Source organism: Pipra filicauda, unplaced genomic scaffold (assembly GCF_003945595.2).
Source record: "Pipra filicauda isolate LSUMZ 115617 unplaced genomic scaffold, ASM394559v2 scaffold17_size4572894_pilon, whole genome shotgun sequence".
NCBI classification, from domain to species: domain Eukaryota; kingdom Metazoa; phylum Chordata; class Aves; order Passeriformes; family Pipridae; genus Pipra; species Pipra filicauda.
Window position 1 is genome coordinate 1378690 of NW_024104287.1, and position 22950 is coordinate 1401639.

General features: G+C 38.9%; 1 protein-coding gene across 2 annotated transcripts in view; it reads left to right on the forward strand.

The window, feature by feature from the left end:
* The window catches only part of EGF (epidermal growth factor), a 58653-nt gene that overhangs the window by 12800 nt on the left and 22903 nt on the right, over positions 1-22950 (forward strand). For both annotated transcript variants that reach the window (XM_027721699.2, XM_027721698.2), the window contains exons 3-14: positions 2-201; positions 1172-1353; positions 4864-5094; positions 6675-6877; positions 10209-10334; positions 11316-11438; positions 13541-13663; positions 14849-14974; positions 15943-16079; positions 17981-18129; positions 19717-19821; positions 21518-21741. In XM_027721699.2, the coding sequence (XP_027577500.2) occupies positions 2-201; positions 1172-1353; positions 4864-5094; positions 6675-6877; positions 10209-10334; positions 11316-11438; positions 13541-13663; positions 14849-14974; positions 15943-16079; positions 17981-18129; positions 19717-19821; positions 21518-21741 (1929 nt within the window). The remainder of the gene's footprint in view (position 1; positions 202-1171; positions 1354-4863; positions 5095-6674; positions 6878-10208; positions 10335-11315; positions 11439-13540; positions 13664-14848; positions 14975-15942; positions 16080-17980; positions 18130-19716; positions 19822-21517; positions 21742-22950) is intronic.

Sequence of the window (22950 nt, forward strand, 5' to 3'; positions counted from 1 at the left end):
GACCCTGCACCATTCCTGCTTTTTAGCCATGGAAATGCCATCTTTAGAATTGACACTGAAGGGACCAATCACGAAAGATTGGTTGCTGATACTGGTCCATCAACACTTATGGATTTTCATTATGTAGAAGAGAAAGTGTATTGGGTAGACTCTGAAAGGAGACTACTTCAAAGAATTCACCTGAATGGCACAAAGCAAGAGGTAGAGTACTCAGTTCTCTGGAATTCTTCAAGTTAATGGGCGTAGAACCCTCTATGGAAACCACTTGCTCTTTAGGTACAATTCTGCCTTTACTGTTCATTGATTAGCACTTTATTTTTGCTGTTGTAATAGTTCTGATCCTGAATCTAGGCTGTTTTACTGGCATTCACATTTAGTACATTCAGTACTTTCTGTGGATCAAGTGAAGGAGAGTTAAAAATGAAGGAAAGACAATTCAGACAAACTAAGGCTTTGTAGACATTAATGTTTCTATCAGTTTTAAATTAATCTCTGGCATTATGGAACTTTGTCCTCCAGATTATTGTAACAAAAGCTGACACAAATGCTATGAGAAGAATGTGCTTCAATTCCTACTTATTTTTTTCTCAAACCTTTCACTGGTTTCTATGGTTGCATAAATGCTTCTTTTGGCACTTCATCCTTTGTTCAGAAAAAACTATGCAGTTCATTGCATCTGATTAAGAAGGGCAGACAGGCTGTTGTGGCTGAACTTTAATGGTGTAAGGGCCTTCTTTTGTTTGAGAGAGATTGCCTGTGTTTGCGTACTCATGCGGAGTCTTCATTGATGTATTTTCACTGACTTTTAAGGATCAGAGACCAGCAACAGTGTGTTAGGAAGTCTTCCATATGTAACAGTACAGGTCTGGGTGCTTCACAGTGTGTGAAATGTAAAAAGTTGTAGCGAAAAGATTACTCCAGTGTATTTCTTGAACAGAACAGTTTCTCCTTTTGCAGGGTGTCTCTCTGTTCAGAGGGGGTATGTGTAAGTACAAAGACCAAATGAAAGTGATGAAAGAATAAGAAATAACTACAGGTCTGAAAGTAAATGAAGCAAGCAAAGGAATGAAATAGAAAGTTTCAGTCTGGCATTTTATTCCCTATAATGAAAGCCAAGTTTGGAGTAGTCATCAGGATACCTCTTGTCAACTCTTTTTTTTATTGTTTACAGAGACTATGCTACATAGACAAAGGCATTTCAGGATTTGCTATTGACTGGATAAATCAAGACATTCTCTGGGCCAATAGACAGAAAGGAACCATAGAAGTGACAGACATGAATGGGAAGAAACGCCGAGTTCTTCTAAGAGATGTTGGTCATCCCACAAGGATTATCATTGATGCTGAACAAAGGTAATTTTAAATGGATTAGTAATTTCATTGAAATGGACTCCAAATATGCAAGGTACTATGATTGCAGTTTCATGGAATCACAAAAATGGATTGTAAGGGGACAAAAAGATCATCTAGTTCAACCCCTCTGCCATGGGGCAGGGAAACCCTTCACTAGACCAGGTCACTCAGAGTCCCATACAATCTGGTTTTGGAACACTTCCAGGGATGAGCATCCACAGCTTCTCTGGACAATGTGTTCCAGTGTCTCACCACCCTCTCAATAAAGAATTTCTTCCTAATATTCAATCTAAACCCACCCTCCTTCAGTTTAAAGCCATTCTTCCTTGTCCTGTCACAACATGTCCTTGCAAAAAGTCCCTCTCCATCTTTCCTGTAAGCCCCCTTTAGCTACTTGGAAGGATGCTATAAGGTTTTCCTTGAGCCTTCTCTTTTCCAGGCTGAACAACCCGAAATCTCTTACCCTTTCTTCATAAGAGACCTCAGATCATCCCTTTGATCATCTCTGTGGCCCTCCTCTGGGATCAGTCCAATAAGTCTATGTTCTTCTTAGGTGGGGTCTCAAAAGAGCAGAGGGGGAGAATCATGTCCCTCGATCTCCTGGTCACACTTCTTTTCATGCAGCTGAGGACATGGTTGGCTTTCAGGGCTGTAAGCGTACATTACTGAGTCTTGTCGAGCTTCTTATTCACCCAAGTCCTTCTCCTCAGGGCTGCTCTCTACCCACTCTCCACCCAGACTGTGTTTGTGCTTGGGATTGTCCTGACCCAGGTGTAAGACCTTGCACTTGACCTTGTTGAACTTCATCAGGTTCACACAAGCTCACCTCTCAAGACTGTCAAGGTCCCTCTGGATGGTATCCCTTCCCTACAGCGTGTTGACTGCACCACACAGCTTGGTGTTTGTTGTCAGCAAGTTATCTGAGGGTGCACTCAATCCCACTGTCCATTACACTGACAAAGATGGTCCCAATACCAATCCCTGAGAAATGCCACTTGCCACTGGTCTCCACTTGGACATTGAGTATTGACTACAGCTCTCTGAGTGCAACCACTCAGCCAATTCCTTATCAACTGAGTGTTCCATCTGTTAAATCCACGTCTCTCCAGTTTAGAGAGAAGGATGTCGTGCTGGATAGTGTCAAATGCTTTGCACAAATCCAGGTAGATGACATAGAACACTCTTCCTCGTCCTCTGTCCCTTGGAGTAGGAAGTTATCATCAATATATTCCAGGAACCTCCTTGATTGCTTATGCCCTGCTGTGTTGTCCCTCCAACAGATATCAGGGTGCCTGAAGTCCCCTGTGAGGACCGGGGCTTGTGGATGTGAGGCTGCTCCTATTTGCCTATAGAGGACCACATCCACTCAGTCTTCCCAGTCAGGTAGCTTGTAGCAATAATGTAACCTGATCCTCTACACCTTTTAATCCTGACCCATAAACTCTGCATTGGCTCCTCATCCATCCCCAGTTTGAGCTCCATGCACTCCAGCTGGTTGCTGACACAGTCAGTCTCCCCTGTCTGTCCTTCCTAAAGATCCTGGATCCTTACACTCCAACACTCCAGTCATAGGAGCCATCCTACCATATCTCCATGATGCCAATGTCACAGCCCTTCAGGCATGCGCCCCTGGTGATAGCATTGCTAATATTCTTCAGAGTCTTGCCATTTGAGTGGGATTTAAGGCCTGGACATCAGCCAGCGCATTTTTTTTTCCTGATTTACTTTTTAATGTAGCATTTATCTATCTTGGAAATATTCACAGTCCTCACACCCACTCTCAAACACCATTGAAACACATGTTACAAATGGCATTATAGGGATGTATTTCCTGAATGTATGTGAAAGTTTGGGGAGACTCAAGTGTGGATATTCACCTAGGTGTGATTCACTGTGCATAAAAGTTGTACTAATGTGCTAACAGGGAGACCACTAAGACATTAACAAACTGTAAAGAAAGTAAAGTCCAAGAAATCTAACATCATTTTTATGCCCTATGGCAATTTGCTTGTATGAAAACTATTGAGGGCTCTATTTTTATTGTGAAGTGAAAGAAAATCCCCAGTATGTTTATATGCACAGGCCTAAACGTGGACCAATCTGACATTAGCAATGTCTTTCTCCAAACATGTGCAACTCTCAAGTAATGAAGGTCAATGTGATACAGTAATAACAGAGTTTTTCTTAGAATATGTGTCTGGCTATTACCAGTGATAGGATTTTTGTTTTAGGAGCAATAATATAATTATTGCTATAGATTGTTTTACATTTTTGATGGTGTTTAGAAATGCCAAAAAATAAGGATTAAGTCTAAAGATGGCAAATACAATAAAGGCTGGCAATTACTCAAGCTGTTTTCTAATCTTAATCTTTCTTCTGTCTTTCTATTTGCAAAAACTGCGCACAGAGACTGTAACTTCCTTTGTTTCTTAATTTCCTTATCTGTAAAAAGTGAATCCTCACATTTGTCCAAACTTTCAGAGTAGTGACACTTCTTAAATGACAGGTGCTAGAGAAGTGCAAGTAAATATTAATAAACTGTTTAAAAATGGCAGAATAAAATTGGACTGACCTGGAAATGTGTTTTCACTTATACATTAATACCTGTCATTACTATAGACTATGTAACAGCGAGGAAAAGCTGTAAGGCAGAGGCTGATTCTTTCTACTGGTTTAATATAGTCCTTTGCCAGATCTAATATATTTGGGGCCCTTAAAAAAATTATAAACATAAACATAGTAAAGGTGGTTTTATGCTACATTGTTTTGTGCATATAAATCCTGCAATTTTATGATGATAGGTCAAAACAATGTTGTTTCTCGGAATTTTTGTCCACAAGAAATCCAAGGAAAGAATCTAAACTCAAACATTAAAAAATAAAATACATGTGAATTAGGGACAAGTTGCTATTTTGGAAGAACTGCTGTTACCCTTAATCACATCAGTAAATCTGAGTTCTGATCTATGAATATCTTGACATACAATTAGCTTCAGTGCATAACTGGTTTGAGTATTGGAGCTGTATTTTGACTGTGTTATAATTTAATAACAGCATAGTCTGGCTGCTATAACCAGCAGGAAGATAGAAATGAGAACAATAGAAATTGTTTTTAAGTTAAGTACTTAAGTGGTTTGTTCAACTAGAAATTCCAGAGGTAGATTCCTCCCCTGGGGCAGAGGGCAACGCAGACCTGCCTCAAAGACCTCCCTCTCCTCAAGTTTGCAGGTGTTCCCCATAGACTTGAGAGGTTATTCCAGTTTCCGTGTCTGAGTGCATGGCTGAACAAAGCAGAGAGACAGACAATAGTGGTTAAGCTGGGCTGATTCCTGCTTGACCTACATGAGAGAATTCTAGTATCTCTAGTAGTACTGGTAGTTCTAGTACCACACTGAGAAATTTTGTACACAGGAGCAACTAAACAATGAGTGCGTAGAAGTGATGTGGTTGTGTAAATGTAAGTTTTGTGGTTTTGTGTTTTGTTTTCTTAACATGCCTCTCTCGCCCGCAGGCTGTTATTTTGGTCTTCAGATGGTACAGTTTCCAGCATACACCGGGTGTCCCTCAGTGGAAGTGATACGATAAATGTTTTAAGAACCACAGAAAAAATAAAGGCCATCTCACTAGATTTGGTTGACACAAGGCTCTACTGGATCCAACACGACCACCGGAAAGAGATTTCCCATATTGGATCATGCGACTATGATGGTGGAGATGTTCGTTTGCTCAAAAGTTCTGTTCGGTGAGTTTTCCTCAGCTTGTCAGAAATAAAACACTCATTTCAGGAGTGCTGTTAAGTTCTCTTCCTCATTCTTCCTTTTATTGTGTCAGTTCATAACATGAGGAGTATGAAGTGTAGTGCAAATGGCATGTAACTGTAAATTTAAAATTAATCATAGGAAAATGAAAAAAGTCACAGTTGTAAGGATAACACTGCCACTCAATACTCTCCATCTTCCAAGCTTTTAGCAAATGATAACTACTTAATCCTTAGAAATCCTCTCTGAGTGTTTATTAGTGGCCTTTTTCTGCAGATAGAAGAGCCAAAAGGAGAGATTAAATGATTTATCCAAGGTCACAGTGGGTGAGCTCAGGTGACTGAGCTGTGCTGAAGAGACTGAACTAGATCAGGTCTTTCTCTTCCTCCTCTGAGTCTGTTGTCATCCTTAGCTGCTGGGTGGGGAGGCTCAGCTCTGTGCTCAGACTCTCCAGCAAGCATCAGCAGATGTGTTGGAAACTGTCCTGTGTAAGAGAATTGTCCCCCTCTGATCCCGAATGCTGGGGTTAAGCACAGCTGAGGGGGCTGTTAGACCATGTGCTTTTGACTTCCATGCTGTGCAGGGGTACAGGTGCTCTGTGCTGGTCATGTGTTCAGTGAGGTGCTTGGGAAAGGTTACCCTGTATCACTGCAGTGTCTGTTGGTAGGGCTGGATCGGCACATGTGTAGTAGGGATTGCCAACAGCAGAATGAGAAAAATATGTGGTTTCGCTGGCCTACTGATTTAAACATGCAGCACTCTATTTGCATATGATGAATACAAAGCTGGTTTCTCCCTACATTGACAGCAATCACATTGGATTTTTCCTTATCCTCTTCCCCTTTCTCCCTTGAATTGGCTGTTGTTCACTAGGGCATCAGCACTTTCCCTTTAGCCTGGATGATATAGATTCTCAGTTTTCCACCTGGATTATGTGCTGGAAAGCGGAAGACAGAATTACTTCTTTCAGTATCTTTTCTGCTCTCTCTCTTATTTAAAAGTGGGCCTTCTTGTGGTTTCTACTAGCTGCTATAACTGACCAGTGAATGGAAACTACATTCCTGCAATAGGAGAAGCAGCAGAAGATGGATTTCAGAACACCCTACTCTTACTTCTCTATCTCCACCTTGATTTCCTTGGACAGTCAGAATTGTCAGAGCAGGCACTGTGTATTGGGAAGAGGTGGAACTTATCTGACCTACATCCTTCAAGAAAGCAAGTGTCTATTTTAATTGCTGGGTTCACCAGAAGTGGGGTGATACTTAAGCTTTCTCTTCCAATTGAGTCAGTCCTGAACAATAGCTCATAAAACCCGTGAGAAATGCAGGTTATCCATTTTGTGTTTATTTTTTGCAAATTCGCAGGATTATGAGTGCTGCATTATTTTGGGAATGTCTCTGCACCTCATCTGATTCTCATGTATAGAAGATAATACTATATATATATATAAGAATACAAAGAAAGGTTATTTACAGTGAATTTGACCGAACTAGATGCTCAGAAAATGTTTGAGTGAGTAAATATATAGTAATGTGCCACTTTATGTTATCTTCTCTTGTTATAGACATCAATTGCTTGGTATGTCCCTCTTCGCTGAGCACCTGTACTACTCAGAGTTGAAATCTGGCATGATATGGAGAGCCAACAAATATACTGGAAAAGTTGTAGTCACAATTAGCCTGAAGCCATCATTTTTTCCACCAGTGGAGATAAAAATAGTACATCCTTTTAAACAGCCAGGTGCAAGAACTGATTCTCAGGATTTGGGTAAGGAAAATGAAATGGTACAGTTGTATTTGTGAGAATAACTATGTCATACACTCTGATTCTCTACAGTAATAATTTTCTTTGGCAAAATTCCATGCTTACTTGAAGTAAAGGAAAAAGTTTCCTTTAACTTCAGTGATCCACAGTTCCATTTGGTGTGTGTAAATCCAGCTGAGTATCAGGCTGGAGGTGTACCAAACATGAACCACTGATTTCATTATTCTATATACACATGCAGATATATGTAGTTTTCTCCTTCTCATCCTTCTGTTTACACAAAAGTATTTTTATGCTGTCCTGCTAAATGCAAAAAGCATACAACTTTTTAATCCTCCACCTATATTATCTTTTTCAAATGTCTGCTTAATTCAGAAAGTTTTAATCTAATATGCATTTAAACACCTCTGATTATTATGGCATTGAAGGATTTTAAGCATGAAGTATGTCCTACAAGTGATACTGTGGATGTCTCACCTTTGCTGTGAAATGGCTCAGTTAAGAGTCAGTCTGTCTTAGAAAGACTTGAAGTTGCTATAATAGCTATGGAATAAGTGCCTCAAGTCTCTTTAATTGATATAAATTCCAATATGAATTGGTCATCTTGCTGCCTTTCGCTGTGGATCCAAAAATGAAGGTAGTTGACTGTCAAGAGCTCACCTCACTTGAGGATTCCTGCTGAGACAGTAGGAAGAGAGGGATGTCCAGGGGAAATAATGTCTTGTTCTCTGCTCTCTGGAAAGCAGACAGAGCACTCTTACTTCAGTGGAATAGCTTTTGTCACCAGTTTTGCTTGGATAAGAAAGACAGGAAAACAGCATAGAGGCATTTCTTTGTTGAGCAATGGTTGCAGAACTCCCAGGGGAAGATGTCCAGGGGTTCCCAGAGGCTGAAGTGATATAAAGACATGAGGAGAATTTAGTGTTCATTTTTGTTTGTAATGAAAATGAAACTGTAAATATCTCTCTTGAACTATTTTAAAATATCTACTATAAAACAGGCTTCGTCTTTTTGCATGCCAGCCAACAGCTTCATATGGTACCATGCCATCTCTCATTTTGAAGACTGATCTGAGTGGAAAAATCAAAACTTCAAGGGAATTTTCCCTTTCAAATGTTTTGTTTTCAGTGCAAAGAGCTGTTGAGATGCAGAAGATAAAGTGTTCCTGGAAATCAAGTTTACACTTGTAAGGACGGGGAGCATCAATTCAGAGACAATATCTGTTGTGTGCTTACTTTGAGGAAAATGGTCATCCTGGCAAACAGAAGCACTTTCTTTAACTGACACATCTGGTGCTCTCATACAGAGTAACTAGGGCAGGATATGTTTGTGGTGCAGACAGCAGCATCTGCACACATCACAGGGTTGTTACACTGAGATTCAGAAGGTCTTATGAGGTCTCCTTGGGTGTCCGTCACAATGTTTACCTATGCAGGAAGATAGAGAGGAAGAGACCATGACCAAGAAAGGTAGTCTCTTGAACCTCAGGGACTGTCGGTTGTGTTACGTGTCCTCTCCACAAGAATGTGCAGCATAATTTCATTGAAAATTTTCATTGACTGTGGGCACTTAGCTTCTATTCTTCTCTCAAAAGATTAACTCCACTTCTTCCACCAGAGCATTCTGCTCTCTGGTGTTTATCTTTCCACTGCATAAAGGCTTTCCCCACTTTTATTTATACATAAACCACACACAGATATATATATATATAATATATATACCAGCATTTTCAAATGCCTTGCAGTATATACCCCTATGTTTCCAATGTTCAGTAAATTTTTGTATGACAGTAAGTGTTGTCAACAGTAGGCCTTTCTTTAAATTCCAAATAACTTCTTGTAAAAATGTCTGGGAAGTGATGGAGTAGAAAGAAGCTTAACAGGCTGAATCCAGATGAACGTTTTGGACTTTGCATGTATGTTGCTTGGCTTATCCAGAGCAAGAACGGGGATGAAAGGAGGACTAATGAGCCTGGAGTTCAAATGAGATTTATAGCTGATCTTACAACAGAGAAATGTGGAGATAAAAGCATACCTAGACTAATTGGATGCTCTGTACAAGCTAAGAAAACGTATGTTGCAGTGTAGCATCTGCTGTGAATTATCAAGCCTTCTTTAAAGCAGATAACTAGTGCATTCCTTCAGATGAAAAGGGAACTAATGAGAAGTGTGCAAGTGAGATGATTTGATTTTTTTACTGCAATTTGAATTATTTACTTTGCTACTGAAATTCCTCATGTACCCTCTTCCCTTTCTCTTTCAAACGATTTCCCTGGATTGGTCAGCGCCCATAAGTACAGAGAAGAGCATTAATTCAGCTATGGGTTTGCTGTAACCCCACTGAACAACTTTGGTATGGCAGCATCACACTTTTATTAACAGCTAATAAAATATCTTAATTCCCTCAAAATCTCAAAGACTGCCTCTGGAATTCTTTAGAGTATCTTTTCTGGCAGATTAATGATATTCAGTACACTTCCTTCCCATGACAAAGGATACTTGAACAGCTTTTTCTGTGAATCAGAAGTAAGAAGGCTTACAGGGATCTCTTGGGCACTTTTTTCTGCTTTCTTTGAAGAAACTTTGAGAATATCTTCTTGGAAATCAGAAAGATTCTAAGTTTTAAATCTGAGTTCAGCATTTATAACACTTGTATTTCTCACAGATCCTTTCCAGTACAAAGATTCTCTAGAATTCTCTAGACTGTGCTATTATTTTTTGTCCAAATGAAACATATGGTCATTATGATCTGTCCAGCTATTCTTTTTGTTAAATAATGTGAGTAAAAATGTGGTAATAATTCTCAGTCTTCACATGCTATCTGTCTTTTAAAAATCTCTCTCGTCTCTCTCTTTTTTTTTTTTTTTTTTTTTTTTTTTTTTTTTTTTTTTTTTTTTTTTTTTTTTTTTTGCATGTGTGCTCTCTCTGTCATTCTCTTATTTCTGAGCATTTTATGGAGCAATATATACTACTGTGCAGGTCTGGTGGCACATGAAACCTGCTACACAGTTTTCCCTTTCATAGTCACTATAGGTATGCACCCAAATCAAACCATCCCTTACTTTGGGCTCTCTCTAGATTTTGTGCTGATGTAGAGCTGGAAATGATCATTTGCACAGACCTACTCTTAGTCTTCCAAGGACTTTCATTTTTACAGTGATTTTTTTGGCCTGATTTTAGCAACAGAAAATAATAGAAGCTATTTTCTGTTGATAAGAAGTTCCTCAGGTTGAGCAAGCAGATGTTGAGAAGAAAATACATCCGTGATCATCATTCTACTTGAAGGTTGATATGGTAAAAACTCCATTATGCTTATACTCTATTTGTTCTTTCAGAAAAAGGAACCTGTGATTTGAGTAAAGAAAAATGCAGAAGAAGAATCTGCAGGCCAGACTCAAGGATTCATCGGTGTAAATGTCCTACTGGCTTTATTTTAAGTAGAAATAAACAGTTTTGTGAAGGTAATATGTGAATCTCTCATCAGCTTTATTCCATCAGATGAAAGAAAATTCTTCTGTTCTTTTACTTATTGAGTATGAAAAAACACAATGAGATTTTAAAAATTCCAGTTGTGCCATTTAAGTTTTGTGTCCTTCCATGTTGTGAAGTAGTCTAAAAGAGACTTATGAATGTGTCACAGGTGCCATTTTTTCGAGAAATTTTGATCTTAGCCTGAGTAGGTAAAGCGGCTTCAGATAAGTAGACATGCTTCTATACGCTAATTTAATTTTTAAATAAAAATGAAAACACATATATCACCAAAGGTGAAACACTGAGCAATCCTGCAACAAGAATATTACCACTTTCAAAAAGGGCAGAAATTCTTAACATGCTTCTAATTGTTTTAATCTGGGTTGTAATTAAAAATCTAAAATTACTACTGATAATAGACAATACTTTTGGAAGCATCTTTTTCACTACATGACCAGATTTTATAAGATGTAAAGGCATCAAAATTCCTAGCTTACAGGATTTACAAACCTGCCTGAGCAGCAGCATTCTAATTCTCAGGAAATTCACAGCGATTGCTTTCTGAATTTTGACTTCTAATACACTTCTGTGTTTTGAGATTTCTACTTAAGTCATGTTTAAGCCCAATTTTTTAAAAGAATTTTTGTCTAAAGAAGGTGTCTAATGTAATTTTTTTGGGTGCAGGATTTAAATGGCATTAAAATCTGTACAGAAAGGCAGAACTTTCGAAAGTTGTTTAGGCACCTATGCTGGACACATGCAGCCTGAGTAAGTTTTTGCTAGAAGTTTTTTAATGCTGATTTGAAGGAGGTCTGCAAACTTGCGTTTTTGTAATATATTAGGAAAAACATATTTTTGTAAAATGAATGCAAAAAAGGAGGTACTTCTTGCAGAGTGTTTCTTTGTTTCATTAATCTACTCCCTGACACAGGTTGATGTTATTCGGATGCAACAAGTGTTTCTTTTGGCAGATATTAATGAATGTGGCTTTTGGAATCACGGCTGTACTTTGGGCTGTGTGAACATCCCTGGTTCCTATTACTGCACCTGCCCGAGAGGTTTTGTTCTGCTGCCTGATAGGAAAACCTGTCATGGTAAGGAGCCGTAATACATAAACACTTGAAGCATCACATTGGAGGGAGTCCTCATTTAACACTGGAACTGCTGAAAGTTTTGTATGTTGTGTTGCTCACTTCTGATCCCTTATTATGTAAGTAGGATCAGCTTAAACTGGGTGAACCAATTTCAGATGTCATGTTTAAGGAAGTGTAAGTTACACGTGAGTAATCATATAGGCCTCTTCGGGGTGGTGAGGGGGGGAAATTCAGGTCTCCCGAGAGACCTCTTTGCTCACATTGGGCTCTGTGACACGTTCCAGGTGGATAAGCAGTTATATCTTTTTAAATATGGTCTCTGAATTTGACTCACTTTGGTTATCCTGCACAAGAATTTTCCCACTCTCTGAATGAGCAGCTTTAGCATCATCTTTTTTCTTTTCAGCTCAGGGCCGATAGCATTGCTAATGTGTATGACATTAATGGAATTAAATGTGTATACTCAACCTACAAATTAGGCTTTCTAAATTAAGTCTAGAACACCAAGTGTGAAAAGGATCCAAGTTTTGAGGTTTTTGGGATATTCCCAGTCACTTTTGAAGCAAAATTTATGCATAGACAAAGGTCCTTCTACCTTGTTTCCTTGGAAATAAAATACTGGTATAAGCTCCAAGTAGGAGTGCCAGTGCACACCAGTGAGTTCAGTCTGCATCATGGCAGGATCAGGACATAGGGTATATTAAATATCACAACTCTAGTAGTCAGTCAGTCTATCTCTTTTAGACTTCCAAGAATCACTTCCTCTCTAATAAGTGGGAGCCAGGAGCAGTTTTCAGTGACCCAAATGTGGGGGTCCAGGGTGTGTGAGACAGCTGCAGAAGGCAGCCAGCTGTGACAGACGACTTGTGAGTGCTGCAGCCAGAGGCTTTTGGGAGGTGGGATATCCTTTTGTGTCCAAAACAACACTTAGACACCATGCAACTCTGTCCTACTTTGGATGACCATCTTGAACTATATGCCTACATTTTGAGTGGCTTAAATTAGACAGTTTTTCTAACACAGGTTAGGGATGCAGCACAGACAGTGTAACTTCTTAACTACTGCAGCCCAAGGCAGATGTATCACCAACTACACAACTTGAGAGAGAGAGATGTTTTGATGCTTTTTTCTTCAAGTTCTTTACAAAGCTCTTCATCTAAAGCCACAAGCTCTGGTCAGAAAGAAACTCAAGATAGTTTCTTGACCATATTCTCTGTGCTTAAGCAGTTACAACAGTCCAGTCCAGATTGGAGTTGCCCTGGAGAAGCAATATTTGCAACAGCTATGCACCATTTAAGCCAGTGTATGCAGCTGATTCAAAGAAGCAGCTGTGGGAAACTTTCATTAGTTCCAGTCTTCCAGTGGGTGTTGCCATATGGCACCAGAACTGGGATAATGAGATGGAGCACTGCAATATGGAAGGTGGAAGGAGCATATCCTGTGAAATTGCATGAAAGAAATACTCAAAAAAATGTTGGCACTGCAACAATTCTAATGGAAAGTAAAGGAAAGCTATTGCCAGGTCCTCAGATGATTTTACCCTTACAGCTTCTAAAATTGACACTAAGGTATATAGTTTTGTTTCGGGAAGGTTCATCTCCTGGTTTCATTGATTCTAGCTCTGTTACACCCAGAGTAGTAGGAAAGTAGTTTTTCTTCATTCACTTTGTATTTTTATACTTATTTTTTCAGTATAAATTCCTTGTAGTTTTCAAAACTCGATCTATTTTTGATGAACTGTAAGAAAGAAAGTTTTCAAAATTACCTCTATTTTAATAACGCCTCTTCATAGAATTTTGGAAAATGTAAGTCTGATAAGTATAATGGCTTCAGGACTCAGCAATTTTGGCTTTCTCCTGTGCTATAATTATGAGAGGATGTGGAAAAAAAACTTGGAAAAAAAGAGAAACAAAGGAAAACAAACCTCAGAAACACTGCAGAGGTGTTTTATTTATTTATTTATTTCTTAATTGTTTTATTTATTTCATTTTCCCCCCCCTTCTTTTGCTATTTAAGAAAGTGTTAATATCTCTTTCTGGGGGCTTAGTAAAAACTTTTATAATCATTTTATATTTTTCTTTCCTCTCTTTAAATTACCATAGAGCTGATTTCCTGTACAAGTAATGACACTGAATGTAGCCATGGTTGCCTTCAAACATCTAAAGGCCCTGTTTGCTTTTGTCCGGAAGGATCTATACTCAAAGTGGATGGCAAAGCATGCACGGGTAAGCAACATTTTTTCTAGCTGTAGTGACTGCCAAACTCTATTTATTCTTAGCACTGAGAGCCAGAAGTGAATGAAGGCATTTTACATTCATTTTGCACAGCTGTAAATGATTGTACCAGATAGGAGGCAATAGAATGTCAGGTGCTTTGAGTGCTGAGATGAACAATATTCATCTTCATTTTTTAATAGATTTTTATTAGGGGCAGCATCCAATGTTTACAGGCCAAATTCCTCTGTTGTCAGCACAGATCAAGGCATGTTACAGATTATTATTGCAAGAGACATCTAAAGTTTATATTTGAGGGGAAATATATGTACAAAATTAAGGCTTGGTTGAAATCTGAAGATGACTTTTTGACATCATGCAGCCCAGGTTCACAGTCATTTACCCAAAAATGGAATTTTTGTAGTCAGAATACTTGAAGCTGCTATGTTCACTAATATGTCATTCCCCATTCTAGCATTTTTCCAAATTCAGGGGATTGTAATTTTTCAAATGTATATTTTTAGTCTTAGGGATCAAGATAGCTCCATTACTGCCAGCCTCCTGCCTTGAAAAAAAAAAAAAACACCTTTCCCTTTTAATCCCTTTCATACATGGACTGTGTTATATGCAAAGTTTGAGTCATTATTGCTGTTTTGCTAGGAACACTCCACTGAGTAAGCTCAGGTTGGCATTGAGAATGTAATAGAAAAAATAAGAAAATAATAGTTTCTTTTTATATGAAATCTTGGTTTGCTGTATCAGAAAGTATCAATTTTCCATCCTAGCATAATTAAGTTCTGGGGAGAGAATTGCATTAATTTGCTGTTTCTCTGCATGGTGTGCACAGTCTGATAAAATTTATTACTCTGCTGTAGATGGGATGATATTTGTATGGGAGAAAAATGAAAAAATGAACACATGGAAGACCTCTCTCTTCATGTGTCCCACCCTTCCATCCCCTATCTTGTGTTGTAAATTTTCAGGAAAAACTAAGTAACAAGTTACTACTAATTTGTTATCTCTTCACTGGACTTCTGCTTTCAGCAGGAGGCCTTTTGGTAAATCTACCAGTCATTGAGATGATTTGGACTGTAGAAATCCTGAGCAGAGTGAATCATTCTCTTATACCTCTGATTATGTTGTATTTTATTTTTTTTTAGAACGGCACAATAAAATTTTACAAATGCTCTGTTTAAGGTTGTACATCTCCAGATAATGGTGGCTGCAGTCAGATATGCTCTTCTTTAAGCCCATCCTCCTGGGAGTGTGCTTGTTTTCCTGGATATAAGCTTCAGCGAGACAGAAAGCACTGCACAGCTATAGGTTGGTGTCTTGGTGTGCCTGTATATTTCTGCCAATAAAAGCAAAATGATTTTTGAGTCCTTTAAAGTGGATGGCAAAACTAGGATCCCTTTTTGCACTGGTTTTAGGTTACTTTGTGAAACTTGTGAAGTATTAGTTGTTAGGAAAGATAACCTGTTTTGGAAATAAACCAGAACAAGCACCACTATATGGTTCAGTCTCCCTCATAGAGGGTTCAATTTATGATCCAACTTCAACATTTCACTCTGGGCTCCCACACTGCAGGGGTTCGTCCTGAATATGCAGATTTTTGTGCCTTCAAATAAATGTGGGCATAGTTCCTGCCCAGTTTTACAGGACTGGGGCTGAGGTCCCTACATTTGGAAAAGAGGATAGGAAATAGCCTGTTGAAGGACTTTTCCTACAAGGATATTTCTCCTCCACTAGCCCCAGGAAGCCCAGGTATTTGCTGTGCACATTTGGATTTCAGACCCTCCCATTCCTTCTAAGAAAAGGGCAGACCTTGGTGAGCAGCAAGGTATAAGCAATTGCCTAAGAGAGAGGAGGAAAAAGAAGTTTGTGATTTTTTTCAGGAATAGAGAAAAGCTTTATTTTTTGGAGGACAACATTTTTCTTACTTTTAGTGTGAAAGACTTCTCATGTGCAAAAGTCAAGTATTCTGGCATTTATAGTGATGCTGTGAAATGCAGAGAGATGATTTTGAGGCTAAGTCGCTCAGTGTGAAACAGTGGGGCTTGTCACTGCCTTTATCAAAAATTTTGAGGCTGATGCTGAAAACTTATATTCACATTTATCTTCAATTTCTGAGGCAAGTGGAATGTAGGAAAATTGCCATAATTTCTTTGTGCTTCTGTTCCTTATTTTGTCCTTTACCATTATCTACTTTCAATGCTACCTAGGTAGTAATGCAAGTTAGAGATCACTTTGAACCTAGTGCAATTAACATACTGGCAAATTTTCATCAACAGGTCCTAAGCCATTTTTGTTATTTGCAAATGGCCAAGATATCCGCCAGATCAGTTTTGATGGAACCGATTATACAAGTTTACTTGACTGGCAGATGGGAATAGTCTTAGCACTAGACTCTGACCCAGTGGAAAATAAGGTAAGGCATTAAAAATGAGAGGATTTCGAAGTGTTGCAAGGACAAATGGCTTGAGCTTTCATGTGCCTTAACCTTTCTGCTGTCAGTGATCTGGATTACATGTTGTGCTGCTTGTTGTTCTATTGCCTGTCTAGGAGCACCATAGCTACAAGCTGCCAAAACCTAACTGAACAGTTTCATCTTTTACTCACTAATTGAATGTGCTTTGTACATTGACAATGATAATTCACAGAGAATTTGGATTTCTAAATTCGCTTTGGGCATGATTTCAATTTCAAAGAACTATTGTGTGATTGATAAATTTTCTCCATTAAGATTGCAGTGTTGTTTTCTGGAAATACATTGTGGGGGTTTTTTTGCTGTGTAGCGGTAAAAGCAGTAGTATCTTTTTTTCTGTACAGCTAAATCCCACAATCTCTACTAAATGTAGGAGTAATCTTAACACAGATTACTTCCTGTATCCTGACATTATTCAGCAAAACTGCTGAATGCTCACTGAGTTTATTACTCTTACAAAATATATTCCTCATGTGTAAGATATTGCTGTTGGGAAACAGGAGTCTTCTCTGCAGAAAGAACTGTTTGTCTGTGTGGCTGTATCTTTCCACCCTATTCCTTGCCTTCAGAGTTGGGAATAATAGTTCAGCTGTGCTTTGCTAAACCTCCTCTGGCAGATAGTTATATTTGCCTGTGATGAGATTTATTTACATCTAAAAGCGTTGCAAAGAAGTACTGGTTGGTACAGTGAAAGTTGATGATGAGCTCAGTTAAGTTGTTGGAAGCATCTCAAGGCCCAGATGGACACAGCCAAACAAATGTAAATGTTACCAGATCTGCATTTACAGGAGCATTTCAGGCACTTCTGGAACATCGCCACTTGCTCCTGAAATAGGGCCCTGCTGGAGAACTGGCAGTTGTTCTGTGCTGTGCCAAACGTAAATCAGCTGCGCCAGTGACGCTGGGTGTGCACCCGTGTTCTTCTCCTGTGGGGAGCTCAGCGTGGCATTGGGGTGGGCAGTACAAAGGTAAGGGGACATGCAAGAGAGTTGCCAGGCTGCAGCAGCCTGGTCTGGTCAGTGCAGAGCAGAGTAGCATGGAAGCATCCCTTTGTGCTCCCGTGGTATTGAACTAGCTGGTTTAATGCTAGAGGCTCCCCCCTGTTTTGTTTGACCTTGTGGTTAGCATCAAAACAAAGTTATTTGGTTTGCTGTTACCATTTCCAAGGAAAGCCTCAGCATTGTTTTTCATATGGTTCTGCCATACAGTGTATAGCTCCCTCTGGGTATTGAATACAAGACAAATTTTCTTTCCTCATCCTTGGAAACCACAAGCCTAGTTTCCCCACTAGCAGAGAACTTTTCTTTCAACCCAAAACCTAGAAACCTCTTCTGAAAATTTTAGAGCCTTACAGAATAGACACCTGGTAAAAAATTAAGGTAACCGTAGGCTGAAAGAGAGAAAAAAATAGGAGCAAATTATATAACTCCTTTTCCCCTTCCCAGCTCCTTGACACACATAGACTGCTACTATCTTCTCTCTGCTTCTCCCTTTTCACTATGAGCAACCAGTGAAATAACATTTCATTTTGCTTCCTTAGCTGTACTTCATGTGAGGGAGCTGCTTGCTGAAACAAAACCACAGGATATTCAGAGGGCTGTATATAGGGCAACTAGGATTTACAGCTAAGCACAAGCTGCCTGTAGAAATCATCTTGGTTGAAGGACAAGTGCCTTTTTATTTGGTCAGGGATCACAGGTTACCTGTGCAGCTTTTTGTAAATAAGCAGTTTAGGAAACTTTCAAGATGAAAAATTTGGTTTAGAAGTGCGACTATTAGACAAGGGGAGTAGAGTAGAAAGTGAGATGGGAACTAATAACACCTCACCTGTTATTTATTTACAGATTTACTTTGCTCACACTGCCTTGAAATGGATAGAACGAGCTAATCTGGATGGCTCAAATCGTGAAAAAGTTGTTCATGAAGCTATAGATACACCCGAAGGCCTCGCTGTGGACTGGATTAACCGTAAATTGTATTGGACAGACAGAGGGTACATGCTCCACAGTGAATTTATGTTGAAGCATGCCATAAAATATTTGGAATAAATGACTGGTGATACAGAAATAGCTGAGATATCACTCTAATTCAGTAGTGCTTCACATTCTGATTGGTTAGTTTTAATCTCAAGTATATACAGTTGGAAGGTTCTTCAAAACTGAAATGCTGGAAGTTCCCTTTGAGTCTGCTATTGTATTTTTATCTTTGTCTTTCCAAGAAGCAAGGGTTTGGACTCAGTTGCAAGGAATCTAAAGCATGTACCACATATATACATATACGCATGTGCATGTGAATATGTTTACACTCATTTATATACATACACTCTGTGTGTGTGTGTGTGCACATATAGGTATATCTTTATATATACATATAAAAAAGAATATTACTGTATTGAGTATGTCTTGGGCAGAAGTCAGTGTTGTTGGCAGCTAGAATCATGCCCCTTTAAACTATTGGAGGGTCTTTGTCAATTATCTCTGCTAAAAGAGGAAAGACAATATGACTTTAATTTCAGCTGATACCTAAAATTACATGCTGAGAGAAACAAAACTTTGCTGATCTTTGCTGAAAAGGCAATGCCAGATCAAAACACACAATGAAGACTCCTTGAAGAGTGGTCATGATGTTTCAGTATGATCCATAATTCATTACTCAATAGAAAGTAATTTTGAATGTTCAGATCACCCTCCTTCTCCCTTATAAATATGCTGCTAGTCCATTTCCTTGCTAATAGGTGCAATCTTGTCTACGTGATCGTGCTCCTGTAGAAATATACCAATGTTTCTCGTGAAATAGAAAATTGTGGTGTTTGTCTCTGTAGGACAACAGTCCAGGGGGAATCTGAGAAATGGAATTGGCAACTTTCTTTTCAATCACTCCATTTATCTGTTTGTATTGCATATTTGAAGGAATATATTTCTCCTTCCATCTCTGTGTGGCCTTTCTTTGAAGTTTTAGATAGGCACGGAAGGCTGTAGGCTTTCAGGTAGAGGCCGGTATTTGTTTGGCAAAGTGAAGATTACAGCAATAAAATCAGTTTTCTGGAAAAAGGCTGAATTTGAAGACTGGCAAACTAGATTCTATACTTGACTTGGCCACATGTTTTATGAGTGATCTTAAGAACTTTAGCCTCATTCTTTCCTGAGAAATAGATGTAAAATGACTGGGGATTTCTGGATGAAAAATGCTGCATAAAAGTACTATTTAGAAAAATTCTTTATACGTTTGATAATGGCATTTGGTTAGGAGCTGGTTTTCCTCCTGAATCCTTTTAGAGCTAACACTTATCCGTTAGTGATCATACTTCCAACTCATTATTTGCCCAGAGAAGGAGAACTTAATGTCTTCTGCAGAGCAGCAGGTATTTTATCATCATGCCTTGGACCAAATAATGAGGCTGTAACTTGAATTACTGGTTGATAAAACAACTGGACTCCCCACATCAGCGGGATTATTTTCTGTCATTGTAAATTTATTTATTACAGCTAAACTAAATTGATGTAAAATCTTAGTACATTCTACCCGAGAAGGTAATTAAAAAGATAGCAGGGAGGACTTAACTGTGCCCTGTGTATTGCAGGAAGGCGTGCATCGAAAGGAGCAATCTGAATGGAATGCAAAGAAAAATGATCATCTGGGAGGATATCTCCCAACCCCGAGGGATTGCCATTCACCCATTTGCTAAGTAAGGAGTGAAAAATGCAGTTAATCATGAAATACTTAGGGAGGGTTTTTAAAAATGACCATACCAGCCTTGCCCTTTTGAGAATCAAAACGTGCATTAGTCTCCTGGTAGGTTAGTCATCGCATTGCAGAGCCGTGTGAACTATATTGTTTCATTGCTGGATTTCTCTTCTGAGTTGAGACATGTTCATTTCTCATACAGATTTAAAAGAAAATACCAGAAGCATTAATGATATTGTATGCAGTTTAAGCTAAAGCTGCATGAGCAACTAAAGTCACTCTGACAGTTTGTAAGCACCACACTACAAACTTCGATGGTTCCATATCTATTAGTGTAAAGAAGGTAGTCACTTTTAACCAATAGTACTTATAAAGTAGTTTTTTGGCCATGGTTCAGTTTCTTAGGAAACTAAACCTAATCTACTATTGTGGAGATTTGTTGATTTAAATGCACCTTATAACTTCTTAACTAGTGTCGAGATGATCACAGGAGATTTGGGTGTTTAAACTCTTGATGCAATTCTGTCCATCTTAATCAATGGCAAAGTCCATGGATTTCAGTCAATATGTCTGTAGTAGGAGCATTTTAAATCTGTTGATTTTTTAAATTATTTTTTTGATGTTCATATCCTGCTATAACTAAGTACCCATGAATCAAGGAATGAAGTAAAGTTGGGGAGGGTGTTTTGTTGGTTTCCCTTTGGGCATAAAAGACCTGAAAGAATTTTTCGATAGAGGTTGAATATGATAGAGACATTTTGCAGGAAAACTTTGTAGAATGAGTAGGTTCTGGAAGATTGTTTATTAGAATTATTGGTAGATGCAAAGGGTACAAGGGGAAAGGGAAGAGAAAACATCACTAAAATCTTCATTTTTAGAAAGTTAATGGCGAAAGGATGAACAGACATTATGGTAATGTCCATAGTTGTAAATATTGAAGAGAGATCTGAAACACAATTAAGACTATTGAAAATACTGATCCCTGCATTAGCTACAGCAAAACTACTTCAGTAAATAAAGCTAAATGAATCTGTGGGTTATTTCAGTAAACCTTACAGAGGCAACTTATGCCTTGGAAGACTAGAGCTCAAACTTCAGAAGTAATTTGTGATTTTGGTATCCTCATTTTTAAGTTGCCATCTAGCACTCTCTGTTGAAAAACAGTGAGTAACACATAGGACTTTAGAGGGAGATCCTGAAAATCACAATTTTATTAAAAGAAGAAAATATACTGGTTTATTTTTTAAAACCAAAATAACCTGTGTACTCTTGCTTGTTTTCCATGGGTAGTGGGTAATTTTGGTTCCACTTGTGTATTATTACGCCATTTTTTAGACAAGGTGCTGGCTAATGCATTGTCTTCTGTTGTCTGGGTTTGCTAAACCACTATCAGCTGTCATGTGGAAAATCAAAAAGCAGATATAAAGATCTGGCAATTAGCATAGGTGGGAGTTATTTTTCAAAGGTTTTGTGTCAATGAATAGAGGATTCTGCATAAGTCCCAGTGTAATCACCTGGAGTCTTATGGCAAGTGTGAAAAGACCAGAAGCCAATATGTTTGCTTGAAGCATGCACTTTTTCTCCTGTGACTTGGGGCTGTATTGCTCTGATCTGACCTTTCTGCTTTGAAAGAACTCCATGGAGAGGAGGACAAACATTTGCTTACTGACTTCCCGTATTCATTTTGTTTTCCAAAGGAGATTATTCTGGACTGACATGGGGGTCAATCCCAGGATTGACAGCTCTTCATTAGAAGGCATCGATCGTCGGGTTATAGCCAGCACTGGTCTGGTGTGGCCCAGTGGAATAGCTCTTGACTACTTAGCAGACAAAGTGTACTGGTGTGATGCTAAGCAGTCAGTGGTTGAGAGCGCGAATCTGGATGGTTCTGGTCGTCAAATTCTTGCACAGAATGATGTAGGTGAGGTTTTGGCGTTGATAATTACCTACTGCTGCTTGTCAATCTGTGTGTGTACCTGCACATGTGCATGCAAATTACTGGCCAGCAGCTGTGCTGTAGATCCCATACAACCCTGTGTTGAGGTTAATGGCCTCACTTTCATTCTTTATTCTGTTACCCAACTGACCTTTATCCAGTTTAGCAAAAGTATGTCTTTCTAACACTCTCTGCTTTTACTAATCAGTTGCTTTGCATTGCACAGAGGACTTCTCTGCCTTCACAGAAAAATGAAAATAAGGAAAAAAGTTAAAAATGTGGTTTGCTTGTTTCATGCATGGCTGCTTAGTTTAATTCAGGTTTTGCTGTGTTTATTATATCAGTGAGTTATTTTGACATAAACTGAAAGACAGTTAATCTTTATTGTTAAGGTTCTAGAGCAGCAAACCTGCATCTGCAATATTGAACACTGGAATGATTCTAAACATATTAGATATCAAATGAAAAATGATTTATACACTTTGCTGGTAGTTGTTATGGCTTGAGCAGAGTGAGGTCTTGGAGGAATCATTGTTCTCCAGTTCAGAAGACATCAAAGGGCCTCAGCAGAGTGACTTTCCAGCCTTTGTCTCTTTTGTCTGCTGTGCATATTCTGCTGTGCACATTCTGCTGTGCACTCCACCTTTGAAGCCTGAACAAAGTTTCACTTCGTTCCTCCACAAGGAATGGGACAATGTCTTACAGGGAGAAAACAGAGAAGGAAAGCTAGGAGCGCTGTAGAAACATGGGCTATGAGAAAAGAGATAGGCTTGGAGCAGTGATACGGCAGTTTGGAGGTGGGAGAAAAGGACATCAACACTGTATGCAAAGAAGTGAAAGAATTTAAGGCCTACAGGGGTATGAATTTAGAGAAGCAGAGAGACTTGATATCCTGATGTTTTGCTAATGCTTTTAGTGAGACCAGAATTCAGCTTTTTTTCTTGGACAGCTGTACACTGGAGGATGGGAAGGTGGCACCTCTTCATAGGCGTTCTGCTGTAACATGAATTTTTATTACAGCAGCTCCCTCTAGTGCTCCGGTACTGAGAGCTCATTCAGCACTGCCGCATGCAAAATAGGTAAATTACTTCTGCTCTCCTGCTAACGCCGTTTTCAGCTGTAAGTAAAACAGCCCGTTAGCACCTGCCCAAGGCAACAAACAACACAACCACTCCTTTTGTTTATGCAACCATT